The following is a 14,213-nucleotide window of genomic DNA, read 5'->3' as shown; positions in this document are numbered from 1 at the left end:
ATATCATAATGAAAAAGAAAACATGAATACCACAGTATTGAAATACTCCCAAGTGAAAGCAATGTTGTAGGTACATATCTATTATCTGCAAAGTTGTTTTGTAAGTGAAAAATGATGTAGCAGTTATTATTATTTGGGTCCGAGCACACAGTGTGAGGAACCCATTATAACTGAAGGTGTTTTTGTTTTTGTTATTATTACATTTTCTTTTTATTGTTACTTAAATTAGTTGTTTTAATCACAATGTGATATTGTAGCTCAATATACATTATGTCATAGTGTCTTGTTGTCCATTTGTTGTTATTAGCATGGTGTTTCAGAGGTGTTATTATTATATGTTCTATCATTTTCCTACAATAATTATTTTATTGTTTTTTTATTCAATTAACGTTATCGCCAATTCCATAATATACAAAACTCTGGATATGAACATGTGCATCCTTCTTACATTATAGAAACATATATTCATTATGAATACAAGGCTATTTTACAATTTGCATGAATGAACGTGATATTTGCTAAAACTATGATAATATTGACCTGTTCTGACGTGCTGCCTGGCGCGGAATCACATGTGCTAGGAACCAAAGTTCAACAGACTACGGAACCAGAAAATACGACACCCGGAAGTGTATGTAAGTGTACCTGTCCGCCTGGTAAACAGTATGTAAGCTAATGTCAGTTGTTTTTGTTGGATTTTTCTTCATAAACGTCGAAATATCTCAACAAAATGGAGTCAAAGGGACGCTCGCTTTATGCTGCAGTATGTACAAGTCATTTCAATTTAAATGGCCACAATATCAACGAGTCGTTTGTTCGGAAGTTAGTCCAGGAGTAGGTTATAAACAACAACGACAACTTAGATATACATCTAAGTAGCTATTTAATTTGTTTATTTCCTCTCCTACAGTTGAGCATTTCTCTTTAACATATTACTAACCGTAACAGAACAGAAGTTAAAACCCACATTTGCATCTGTCAGCTGATTTCTCAGCTGCTTTCCTGTTTTTGATATTGACGTTTTTTGCGGTGCACACAGTAGATCTAACGCCATAGTTTCTCTTATCTGTCTTATCGCTGTGTTTTTTTCCTCTTACTCCACGAACTGACTGTAAATTGAAGTGAATCTTAATGCATGTATTTGATTAATTAAACTCGTTGCTGAACTGAAATACATTTGCATCTGGGATCAAATGTGAGGCTTTTGTTTTGTCTCAATATCTTTCTTAAGTATTTGTGAACACCTCACAGGAGTTTAACAATGATTATATTTCATAATTACATGTGTTGCACTGTATTCAAAATAGTTAATTCAGGGTGTGAATCGCTAATGGTTGCAAATAAATGGAAAATTATATGGATGGGACGATACCACTTTTTTGTGTCCTATACTGACATTAGTCCGATTCACCATTTATGTCATAGAGTCATTTCAAATACATAATTCTCCAACTGTGTAACAAATATTGTTCTCCCAAAAAGAAGTAATAAGCAGCCCTCAGCATGATTCAGTTGAGATCATTTTAATTTACATTTTTACAGTCTGTGTATATTGAAGCATGTGATATACAGGATTTTTGGATTTTACATTTTTTCTGTCCGATAACCGATCCAATGACCAGTATTGGACTGATACTGGCTGCCACTGGAAATTAGCTTCTAAATCACGCATGATGTGAGAAAATTATTTTCAGTGTAGTATATTAATGTGCATGAACCAATCAGCTGCACCGATAGGTGTGTTATGGTCTTTGTCAAGTCATTAAGCCACTGACAATTTTTTGATTAATTTTTAGAAACAGGGCCCAGACATACAATGGCTTAAATTAAATTAAATTAAATTAAATTAAATTAAATTAAATTAAATTAAATTACCTGTTTTAATGTTGAGGCTGACTGGTGTAAATAAACTGGATGTGCAGAGACAGTTGTGTTTGCAGTTATACACTTGTGGCTCATCTGCCTTTATGCCCTGTTTTTAGTGACAATATAAATAATGTTTGGACAAGATTAATACAATATTAAAATAAGATATGTGTATTAACATCAACTAGATAATGGTAGAAGACTTAATTCTCTGTGTGTTATACTGATATAAGTTCATTTTACCAGGCAGGCACCTCAGATATGACGCAGAGTATAGAGGAAGAATCTTTGGTGGATGGACCTCTGATCTCCGCTGACGCCCTCCACTCTGCCATCAGGAGAGAGTTTCAGACTTTACCCACCCACTGCCATGCCTGTCTGCTCTCTCTGCTGCATGTATGATACACACTCTATCACACAAACATCATGATTACTCATATTTTATTCCTTTATCATGGTGTTATTATGATGCTTTTTTCATAGTAAGTTAGAGCTGAATTGACTAGACAGATAATTTATCAACCACAATGTATGATTTTTAATTAGTAAATCAGTCATCAATCAAGTTTAAGTGGGAAATCATTGTGAGGATGAGCTACATTTCACAATTTTATATTGCACCATTTTTTAAATATATTTGGGTTTTGAACTGTTGATTTGACAGAACATGATATTTGAAAGTGTCACATTGGGCTCTGGAAAACTGTAATGGCCTTTTTTGTCTTTTTAAAACATTAAAGTAACTGATTTATTAAGAACATAATTGTTATATGCAGCCAGGTATAATTATTTAATTAGAAATGTAATTGAATCCCTTTTAGATGTTAATCTGACTAAAGAAGCAGAGTCATATAAACTCGCAGTAGGTGTTTTATATCTATGTAGAATAATAGTCTGTGTAATAAAAGTATGTGCTGGTCTGATAAATCTGTCTCACTTGAACTACTCTCCTCCTTTTCCTTTTTTCAGATTGTGTATGTGGTGTTGTCGGTTTGCGTGGCCGTGCTGTGTGTTTTGAAATTTGGCCAGGTGGAGGTGTGTGACAGTATTCTGGGAAACATGTCAGGTGATAGAGTCATTGTGTACGGGAAGGTGTGTTTGTGGGTGCTAGTCCTGGTGTTCACTCAGTGTGTGGATCACCATCACACTAAAGCCAGAAGGAGAGGATACCTGCGATTCTACAGACGGATGCAAGGACTGAATCACCTGCCGCTTGCTGTTCTCTCTGCAGGTAAGGCTGTGTCTACTTATGCTGCTCTCAGACATGCACTCAATAGGTCTGAAGAAGTAACTGTTGCCATTCTCTATAGATTCTCTTGTCAGCTCCCCAGTCAAATCTTTGGATAATGTCTGAGTGAACTCATGTGAGAACACAGCAGGAGAAACTCGTTCATCATTTGCAGTGAGTTAAAGGTTCTCGCCAAGATTTCCCTGCTGCTGTGGTCGTGTCTCACCCACACAGTGTCCTGCTGTGTTATTCACATGTGAACAACAGACTCTTTTTCTGCTGACATTATCCTCTTGGGCTAGTACGATATTTATTTGTCATGATTTGATTTAATCTTGATACTTGAGAGTGCACATTTGATTTGCACCACAATTCTGATTTATTGAGATTCTACAAGTATTGTGATTTGACAGTATCTGTAATAGTGCTTTTCTTTTCCTCCTTCAAACAAAATGGAATGATACGTTTCTAGAGACAATAACCCACAAGACATATTTCCAGAATCAATGCAGATCACATGTCAGTCCGTCTGTTGTCAGAATGGGACAGTGGTACATAACGTACATCAGACCTGCTACATTTAGCTGCCCCTGCTAATAATAAAATAAATTCTACCAGGTCAAGTAGACAATAAAGTTCTTTTTAGCTTTGTGGGTGGACTGAGATAGTGCTGTAAAACAATAAAATGCAGGGTCTGAAGTAGCATGCTTCAGATGAAACTGAAAAAATGTTTTCAATACCCTGGATTGCTTCTAACACTGAATAACATAACCTCTAATATTTTTTGAGGTAAACTGACAACTCCTACTTAGCTTTTTATGTTCATTATAATATGTCAATATATATTAATATTTCAACCTTTTCGCCACAATTCTTTCTATGATCTGGAATTGGTGAATGAAAACATGCTTTGTTTTTATTTTTCTCCACCAGGGGGCAGTGATACTGAAGGAAAAATGTGTGTTGTTTTCACAGGGAACGTTATGCTGTTGGTTGTTGTGGCTGCTGATTTGTCAACATCAGTGCACACCTACATGCTGCTCTGCATCCTGTGGTTGGAGCTGTTGGTGGTGATGCCATGCCTACTCTGTTACACAGGTAAACTTATCATTTACTGTTGATGTAATAATGTTGCTGTGTGACTGCAGGTAGACACTTTGAGCAGTATTTTTTCAGCAAACCTAGATGTGGTTTAGTGACGTTTTTCTACATTTTCTTTGTATGCATATACATGCGTCTTAGTATTTACGTAAACCCCCTTGTTCCCACTTCATCGAGCCACACACACACGCTCACATGTATTCACATCTGTTTTTCAAGTCCCGTCCCTCCTCTCCATCTCCGTCCTGTTGCCCACCCATACACCAAGAGGCTTGTTAAACAGATACATTCTGAAAAAAGGAAACTAAGCCAGAATTCTTCATGGCATGAACTAGTGAAACTAAGTTGGCTAAATTCTGTTTTTGTGCCACAGCTATTCGATCAATCTGTGAAACTGAGTATAAGTCTACTCACATGTTCAACTTCTTAGATATTGGGAGAAATTAGTTAAATGTTAATTGGGGATAAAATTGGTTATAATGCACCCAATAGAAATAAGAGAAAACTCTGTTGAATATAGACTGTAGCAGCAGCAGCAGCAGCAGCAGCTACAGGATAAAGGCTACCATGTGAGTAATGTACACAATCCATGTAATAAACCTTGTGCAGTTATGACATATTATGTCTGATAAATGTTTGTAGGTTTCTCTGTGTTTGCTGCTAGTAACATCAATAGTGATAATACTCTGGAGAGACACACCCTGCAAGTTATATCACAAACACACTCTTCCCCCACTCTCAATCGGAGCAGATTCGCATCACAATGCCTGCCCTGCCCTTTTCAGACTCAACAGCATGACAATCAACCATTCAGCTCTGTGCCCCCCTCCACCGCACCCCACCCCCACCCCTCTGCTGATGCACAGATTTTTCTTTGCTCGTTCTGAAATACAGACTTTGATAACTGATGTAAACATTGCTGGATTATACTTGTTCTGTTTCATTATCTCTGACCTCTCTAGAGTCTGATGGCCATTTTGTTTTTTGATGCCATGAAATTTTAAAGCGTTACCTCTTACATGATTTGTTGTGGAAAAAAAGTCATATTATTTAAAGTGAATAAAAAGCCAGAAACATGAAAGAAAGTAGTGAGTATTTTCAGCTTCTTGATAGTGAGATTATATAATCTTATTTATGAGCATGGGTAGTGTGGTTTCAAAGCTGGTGCTCATATGTTTGAGTTTTGAGCTCATATCTTTTTTTTTGTTGTTTTTTTTTTCAAAAGAAGAAGCTGAGAAATGCTGGAAAGGATCATTAAAGCCATCTGCATTTAGCTTCAGCATGTTTTCTGCACACACTTCACATAAAACTGGTGACACCTCACATGCTGCGACGTTGGTCAAGCTCTGGTTTTCAAGGTATCATGCATTAGGGTCGGCTGTTAGACACCCCTGCTGTGTTACAGAGGTTTTAATAGAACATTGACTGGTTGTATTCAACTCAATAAAAAACTTTTAACATTTAACTTTAATTGCAGCATCAGGCCTGTAATAAGTTGAGAGTGATCTTTTTTGTTGTTATTATAATTTAAAGTAATATTACTTAAATATCTTGTTTGGTTGATTTAGACAATAAATATATTGACATTAATTTAAGAATGCCACCACACTAAGATGAGACACATGATATATAAACAGTAAATACTGCTGAGTTTGTGAGGGCTAATGCAGTGACCCTGCTCTCAATATGTAAAGGAAAACCGCTGTTAACGATGTTTTATCAGAGGATATTGATATTGAAGAATGCGTATTGAAAGGAAATTCATATTAAAGGTGTGTTTGGCAGCTGAAGGGCACAGATTGGAGAAAGAGATACCAGAGAGGCAAAGAGCGAAGATAAGAGGCATTAGGATTTAACCTAGCCAAGGGGTAGGTAGCCCTGAGCCCACTCCACCCAAACACAGACACTCTCACACACACACACACACGTGCATGTATTGTCCTTGTGTTTACAGTGATCCAGTGTATGAGGGGGTTTCTCTGCTCACCCGTTGCATTCCTGCTCAGATCAGTGCAGTCAGGCACGACGGCGCAAACTGAACCGATGGCCTTAAAGCGCAAACATTTAAAACATCACACACACACTCACAAAAACACACCGACTGGTACAGAATGTCAAGTTGGCACTGACAAAAAAGACAAGGGAACTTTTTAAAAAGAGGAGTCAGAGAGGGAGTGATATAAAGCCTACAGCTATGAAGACCATACAGGAAGGCCTCGTTCAACTTCTCTTTGAAGTGCGGGCTGCGTGTGTGTGTCTTTGAGGTTTTTGGTATGTTTCTGCCTCTCTCATTTTAACATGAATGCTCTCTCCTCTATAGACCTCCATGCACATCAAAGCAATGCCTTGGCCTTCAAAGACTAAACTTAGAATACATCTCTCTCCTCTGCCTGGTCAGAACATAGTTTAAGCACTGCAGGGCAGGCACACACACATAGCACGTAGCATGTAACTATTCTTCTTAGGACACTGCATTGACTTCCATTCATTTGGACAGTCGTAAACAAAGCATTATTTCTAACCTTAACCATAACAAGTTAATGCCTAATCCTAATAAACACAATTCAAACGTTAATAGAGGTTGACAACACAATAGGGAAACAAAAAAAACAAAAAAAAATTTCACTTAGAGATATTCATGGTTTCTGGGAACAAGAATGTGTCATTTGTAATAATCGACCCTTTCATGAATAATAATTGGCCAATGTCGATGATCAAAAAAATTACTAATTGGCCCAACCGATTAATCCGGGTAACTTAACCGGGTAATTTAACCGGTTCCTCAAAAATGAGGTGACAAGTGGTCCTGGTCAGTGTTTTTGCCAGGAATGTTCCTAAAAAGAGAACAAATACAAAAACACACAAAATCATATCATAAGATCATAAGAAACTGATTACTGTTGTTCGCTGTGTCTCCCATCAGGACTGGTTACATAATAAATGTAAATGTTCATGTTAAAATTACACTTATTTAGCATGTGTTCAATTAAATCCATGCCAATTGTGGCATTATTTTATTTGGAAATATAATAAATTAAACTCATGACTTAAGTTTCTGAGTGTGTTGTTTATTGTGGAGAATAAGTCTGAGAGAAGCGGGTTTGTTCTTTTAAACTTTTGATGTTTTACATAGAGTGCCCCCCACACTGTGTTCAGTGTGTTCTGTGGATTGTGTTCACACTGCTCTATTCAAAAGTGAACACCTCAGTTGTTGGCATCTATTTCCAACCACTTCCTACCACTTTCAGTACATCAGGCTCTGCATCTTTGTTGAGCACTCTGAGTGCTACCGTTAGCTGTTAGCACCTCTGCAGCTTCACTGTTATCACCTGGAAATGTGCTCCTCTCTCTCTCTGGATGGACGCGTGATTGAAGCCTCTCAGTTGTGAGCAGACATTGTCTGAGCAGACTGTCTGTGCAGCAGCATGAGAGTCTGTGACAGGGACGTGTGAAATGTGTCACCTTCCCTCTCACTGCGCCATCCATCCATCTCTACTCATCCTTCCAGTTACTCATCCTTCAATACATCCACCCAACCATCCATCCATCTATCAACTCATCCTTCCATCCATACACTCAACCATCCATTGATCCATCCATCATCCTTCATCCACCCACCCATGCACGCAACCAACCATCCATACATATACCCATCCACTCATTATTCTATCTATACACCCAACCACCATCTACTCATCCTTCCATCCATCCATCTACTTATCCTTCATCCATCCGTCCATTCAACCTTCTATCCATACACGCAACCAACTATCCATTCAGCCATTCCTCCATCCAACCAACCATCCATCATCCATAAATCCATACACCCAACCAACCATCTACTCGTCCTTCCTTCCATCCATCCATCCAACTATTCTATCTATTCATCCATCCCTCCATCTACTCATCCTACCTTCCAACCATCTACTCATCCTTCCACCCATCCATCCATCTACTCATCCTTCCCACACACTCATCCATCATCCACCCATCCTTCCATCAATATACTCAACATCCATCCATCTATTCATCCTCCCATCCTGACATGTCTTTTCTTCCTGCAGTAAACCTGAAACTGAAATCCAAAAACACACCTCTCTCATGTTCCTTAACAAACCACAATGTTTCACAAATCACTGCTTTTTAACCAGGAGGGACAATAATCAATCAATGGTGATAGTTTTGATTCAAGTTTTAATTAAAGTAAATTTTGTGTGACTGTAAATTCATTATGTTGTGGAACTAAAGTATCTACAGTACTTTTTAGTACTTCTTAGACTTACATCTGTATAGATTTCATTTTCCGAAAAATGTAATGAAAATGTCAGGAAATGGCAAGAATTTCTCGTCTTGGTATTTATTGTAAACATTTGAACCCTAGTCGCCATTTTGTGTCATTGTCTTCTGCAACAAATGCTCGGAAAACACCGGCTCATCATCGCTTTTAGTCTTTTTACTTGCTTCTATTCTTCTCCTCTTCACAACCACAGTCATTTCTCTGCCTCTCTGGAATGTCTTTCTCTCACACATACCTGCTTACTATTTCTTTATTTACACACACACACACACACACACACACACACACACACACACACGCTCACGTAGATTCAGGGCTTCATTATGCAGGAATGTGCAGTATTTCTGAGGATTGTGTTTGAGTGGAGATGCTGAGATGCTTGACTGTAGCAAAGTAAAGATAGCGCTCTTTAGAACCTGCCTGACAATTTCCTCTGGCTAATGACACTCACAGTCTTATCAATTCCCTCTGCTCTTCCTCACTCACTCAACCTGCATCCACACACACACACACACACACATACACATATAGCACCGCCTTATCTGCTTTTAAACAGCTCCAGCATTCAGCCAATATGTTGGCTCTGACTCCTCTTACTGCTACTGTATCCTACACCCTCACAACTTCCTGCTAACCCCACCTCTTTTGTAAAGGTGTATGTTTAGGGTGTAAGAATTAGAGGTTTGAGTGCAGGATATGGCAGCCCGTAAGAGCTAAGTGCAGGATATAACAGACTGTGTGTGTTTAGGAGAGGGAGAGGGATGGACAACCAGTAAAAAAACAAATGTGTGCTGTTTCTCACCTGAATGATTGCCATTTTTAAGAGCGCTCTCACTGCCCGATGCTGTTTGTGTGTCTGCATGTGCAGCTCACTAAAGATTATGTGTTTGTGTTTCTAGTCAGGGTGATGCGCTTCAACAGGGAGCGAGCTGCTCCAGACGTGAGCCAAGAAGAACATTCCCACAACTACACTATCACAAGTCTGCCGACTGAGACCGGCTTCAGGTACACATATAAGTCACCTTTACCTCTCTCAATTCCCTTTCAGACACGTTACATGATATATTGTCTGAGCCATTTTCAGCTCATGTTACATCTGTTCCAGAAATGTTTTTGTATATTTTTGCATCATGTGGTTGAAATGAGAGATTAAACAGTCAGAAAATCACAGAATCACACGTCCTCTATATCGTATCGTTTTATTAATTTTTGTACATGAGGGTTAAATACAGTATAAATCGACACATGACAACATATATATGCAACAATATAACAATATATATGCTAAATATCTAAAAACAACTGCAAAAATCCTTTGGATAAGATAAACAAAATAATAACCATTTGATATTTTTAACTGTTCTTGGAGAGTTGCAGATCACTGTGATGCAGACAAATACGCTGTATCAGCCTTTGGACATATGTAATATTAACAATGATCAGGTTATTGTTGCGTTTACTGATTGTATTGGTCTTGCAGACAGACTTATGTTAAAACAGAATGCCAATATTGTTCCTGTCGTAATAGCGTGTATTTGCTATTTTGTGTGTCAGAGAGGGATCCAGTCTTGAGGAGGTGGTGGAGAAGCAGGCTGACCTGATAGAGTACCTGAAACAGCACAACACCTTACTGAGCAAGAGGCTGCTTAACCTCACGGCTCAGCACTGACCACAGTCCAGCAGCCTCTTCCCCTTCTCAAGTGACGGTAAAAGAGATAGAGCAGTGTGCCACTGAGAGAGAATCTATTGGTTTAAAAGAAAAGACTGAAGCCCTGAAGAAACACTGGATAAAAGACTGAATGAGCCAAATGCACCTGTACGTACAGACTGAGACGGACAGATAATGCCGGAGGAGGTGAGCCGTACATGTGGCCAAAGAAAGAGGAGGAAGACAGGAGAGGAGTCAAGGGTCACAGATCAGAGGTGAGGGGTTTTTATCGCTCTTTTTTATCACCCCCAGTGACCCATGTATGCTGCCGCTGGTGTTACAGAAACAGTGAAGGTGAAAATGTTTGAGATGATCTGCACTTAAGAGAAACCAAAAGAGTAGAAGATATAGGAGGAAGTTTCTTCAGGGTCAAATATGAAAGAGTGCTTAAATACTATGTGCTACAATGTGGTATTTTAATGTCTGAATGTGTGTAAATGCATTATTTGTTGAAAGTTTTTTTTTCCTCTTTGTTTATTCAGTTAGTTTGTGTATTTGTGATCAGACTCCAATAAATCTTTGATAAAATCATTTATGTTTGAAGTGTTTTTAGACAGAGAATTAAAAGAGTAAAGTGAAAAAGAGTAAGTGGCTAGAGTTCAGTATTTATCTTGTGTAGTATTTGTAAACACTGAAAGAGCCCAAACAATAGAAAGACTGCAGCGTCAACATTAGCTGGTGTGAATGTCTTTTCCCGCCTCACCTTTGCCGTGTTAAATTTCAACAGACACGGGAATCTACATTAATGAAATATCGAGAACGTCATTTGAGCCCTTGGTGTTTGTTCCCCCATTGTGTTTCCTTTATGCTCTGGCGTCCGTAACTCCACAGGGAATGCAGCATTTACGACTTCTTTCCCATGTGACCTCTGCCACGAGTAATTCAGAGAACTACACATATCGGGAGCAGTGATTGATCTAGGACTTCTCGATCAAACAATACAGACATATTTATTATGCCGTTCTGACTAGAAGTACCCTAACATTTAAATACATATGGTTGGGTCAGTGACATGAGTATAAAATAACACTTTTCAACTAATCAGGAGTCAGAAAACTCTACAAAGGTCTCTTTTTTGTCAGTTTAGGCTTCTTATCTGCATTTGTACCAAACAGTATGGTAGACATCAGCTCATGATTGGTATGGTTTGAAATGGTAAACACTGATATGTAAATAGCACAACATCACAAATATCTCTGATCCACCTCTAATAGAAGAGTGCGAAATAAATAAGTATGGATCGCTTATTTTAGTATCCTGCACAACTTTTGACATTTTGTAACTTACGAAACTGAAGTATTTGGTGCAAACAGGGCTTTAGACTGTCCATAGATGTTTTCTCTCACCAAACATGTTCATGAGGTCAAAAGACGACACCACTGCACACAAATCTCAATAAGTATATTCATACATTTTTATTAAAAAGTAATTCAATAAACATTTGAAGTGCATACATGCGTTATAAACACTTATTAAGGAATACTATGAGTGTGCTGTTCATCATAGTTGCAGTGGCTACGACGTTTCCAGCTCTTTGGTCTGTAGCTTTTTAGCAGTGTCTAAATTAATTAAATATGGATGATGATGCTGCAGCTCCGTCTCCCATCTCGTCTGCAGCGGTGAACGTAGTAAAGGCTCTTGAAGACGAGGAGGAAAGGTACGTGCAATGTGAGAAATGCCGATCCATGGCCAACAAACTGCCATACTCCTGCTAACGTTTGGTAATAGTTTCACTTTGTCTTTGAAATGAAAATCAGTATTGCCAATGTTGATGTTGCTTGTGATTGTGTGTATATGAACAATGACATATACAGTATATAGCATACACATTGTCTTTAGAAGGCATTTTTCCTGCTATGCCATACAGTTCTTTTTTTCCTCCATTTCAGTGCATGGCTTAGCACCGAGATCCATGTACGGATTTTCCTGTAGCTTCATATATATTTTTCTCTCCTTACATCGATCTCGTGTATATGATTTCACCTGTAAACGAAAAAACGACAACATTTAGTGTCCTGCTGAGACAAATTCAAACAGAAATGTGTTTGTAACTGTGGATGTAGAGGAATGAAAATTAAAGCTGAAATCCCCCCTTCTCTCTGTCCACCAACTCTTCATGGCACTTAGGCCTTTCTCAGCATCATTAGTGAGATTTATGTCTAATCCTTTCCCCGACTGCACTCCAGCATGAATACACGCCTCTGTCACTAATCACACACACCTCCTTAATTGCTACCTGGCAGCTCTGTAACCAGCATTTTACTCCATGTATCACACATTTAAGCCCATAATAACATAAACGAAAATGTAGGGGTGCATGTCTTACCTCAAGGGAAGGGAACCCTCGAGTGGAGAGGCAGACAGCGTCTGTGTGGGCAGTGGTGTCTGTGGTATTTTCTCCTCAGGTTCAGGAAATCTGAAAGAAACATATTTTTATTAAAGATGCAGTTTGTTTCAGTGCAAAAGTCATGTTGACTCAATGTTGAACAACTAATTGTGGTTACTATGCAGTCTCAGCAAACATTAAAGATAAATCACATCATCTGCAGTCACAAATTTCTAATATGGGGAATAATGGCTCCATGAATGACCAGGAAAGAGCCCAATATCTTGGGTTTTATTGTTTGGACCCATTTACCAGGCAGCAGCAGCAGGGCGACCCCCTTTGCTAATAAAGTGGGACCTAACACATGATTATTTTAAACGTCCCTAATAAATCCACATTGACTCCCGCACAGACTTCCAGCCAAGCCCAGGAAGAGATAAAGTGCCAGATGACTTTATGGCCCCCTCCTCCCTGTGAGCACCTCCGTCACAAACTGCTCCCCACCACCGCCTGCAGAAACACTGCTTTACACTTAACTCTGCTACTCCATGTCATGTTAATAAACCTCGTGTATTTGCATGGCGTTTTAACACCGTGACTCACAAAAGCGCGCCGGAGAGCCCTCCAGCCGCGGACAAAGGTTCTCACTGGGGTCACTGTGCGATCCCCGGCGGCGATGCGCTCCCGTCCCCTCCTCCCCACCATCCTCTCCACCGACATCACAGTCACATGAATCTAATGACGGCGTGACCAGCCACCGTTACCGTTTACAAAAAACTGCGGTTTGGTTTTTAAAAACACAAAACCGCAAACCAGCTTGGTTTTAAGCATTACGCGCACCTGTTACACCAGATTATTGGGTACAGCCGCAAAAACATACGCTTCTTCGTCACAGCGTCGTATTAATGAAAGAGCCGTTAAGATCGTTCCACTACGTTAGAATGTGAAGGGTTACAGTAGGACATGGTAAAATATAACAGAAAAACTAATAGTAAACATGAACTATAATAAAATAATATAAGAGCAGATACTGAGATGACAAAAATATAATAGTAGGCCTTGTAAACAATGTAAACAATGTGTAACCAGAATATAGGTTTACAACATTTACACATTAACCTTACTTATACAACATTATATTAGTATGCTAAGTGTATTGTTGTGCCGTTTCCATTAGTGGTACATTTTTAAGTAGCTGACTAAAAACCAACAACCTTTGACACATATATTTAACGTTGTTATAAATTCGTTTAATAATTAGTACTGTTGCTCAGATTACGCATCGCGCAGTGATTTAAAAAAAAGAGACCGGAACTACATTCTGACTCAGAGGTCGAAGTTAATAGACACCTGTCGGTAATTTAATGAAACTGGACAGAAACCAGACATCATGACATTTTTGATATATTTATTTTATTTTTTGTCTTCACCGTGTGTTGTAGTAAAGGAAGTGTGTAGTTCAGGATTTAAAAACAACTTTTCAGCTGTTACTAACCTACTACTAAAAGTTGAAGCCGTTTCACTAATTAGCTTCAGCTAAAGTTAGTTAACCTAGCATAAAATAACATACTCTACGCTAGGTTAACCACCATACTTTATACAGATTAAGGACTGGTCGAAACAGCGCGGTGTTAAAGCGATGACCATTATATTATTATATTATATTATGATGACTCTTTCAGGGAGA

The 14,213-nt window shown here is 38.7% G+C and overlaps 1 protein-coding gene across 1 annotated transcript; it reads left to right on the top strand.

The window, feature by feature from the left end:
- The first annotated feature begins 614 nt into the window (after positions 1-614).
- Positions 615-10,731, top strand: tmem192 (transmembrane protein 192). Its single transcript, XM_044027853.1, has 6 exons — positions 615-763; positions 2,113-2,262; positions 2,836-3,097; positions 4,070-4,192; positions 9,392-9,497; positions 10,047-10,731. Exons 1-6 carry the CDS (start codon positions 731-733, stop codon positions 10,159-10,161), a joined length of 789 nt encoding a protein of 262 aa, XP_043883788.1. The 5' UTR covers positions 615-730; the 3' UTR covers positions 10,162-10,731.
- The last annotated feature ends 3,482 nt before the right edge of the window (positions 10,732-14,213 follow it).

This window comes from Solea senegalensis, linkage group LG6 (assembly GCF_019176455.1).
Source record: "Solea senegalensis isolate Sse05_10M linkage group LG6, IFAPA_SoseM_1, whole genome shotgun sequence".
NCBI classification, from domain to species: Eukaryota; Metazoa; Chordata; class Actinopteri; order Pleuronectiformes; family Soleidae; genus Solea; species Solea senegalensis.
The sequence above is the reverse complement of the archived record's forward strand: the minus strand, read 5'-3'. Positions and strand labels throughout refer to the sequence as shown.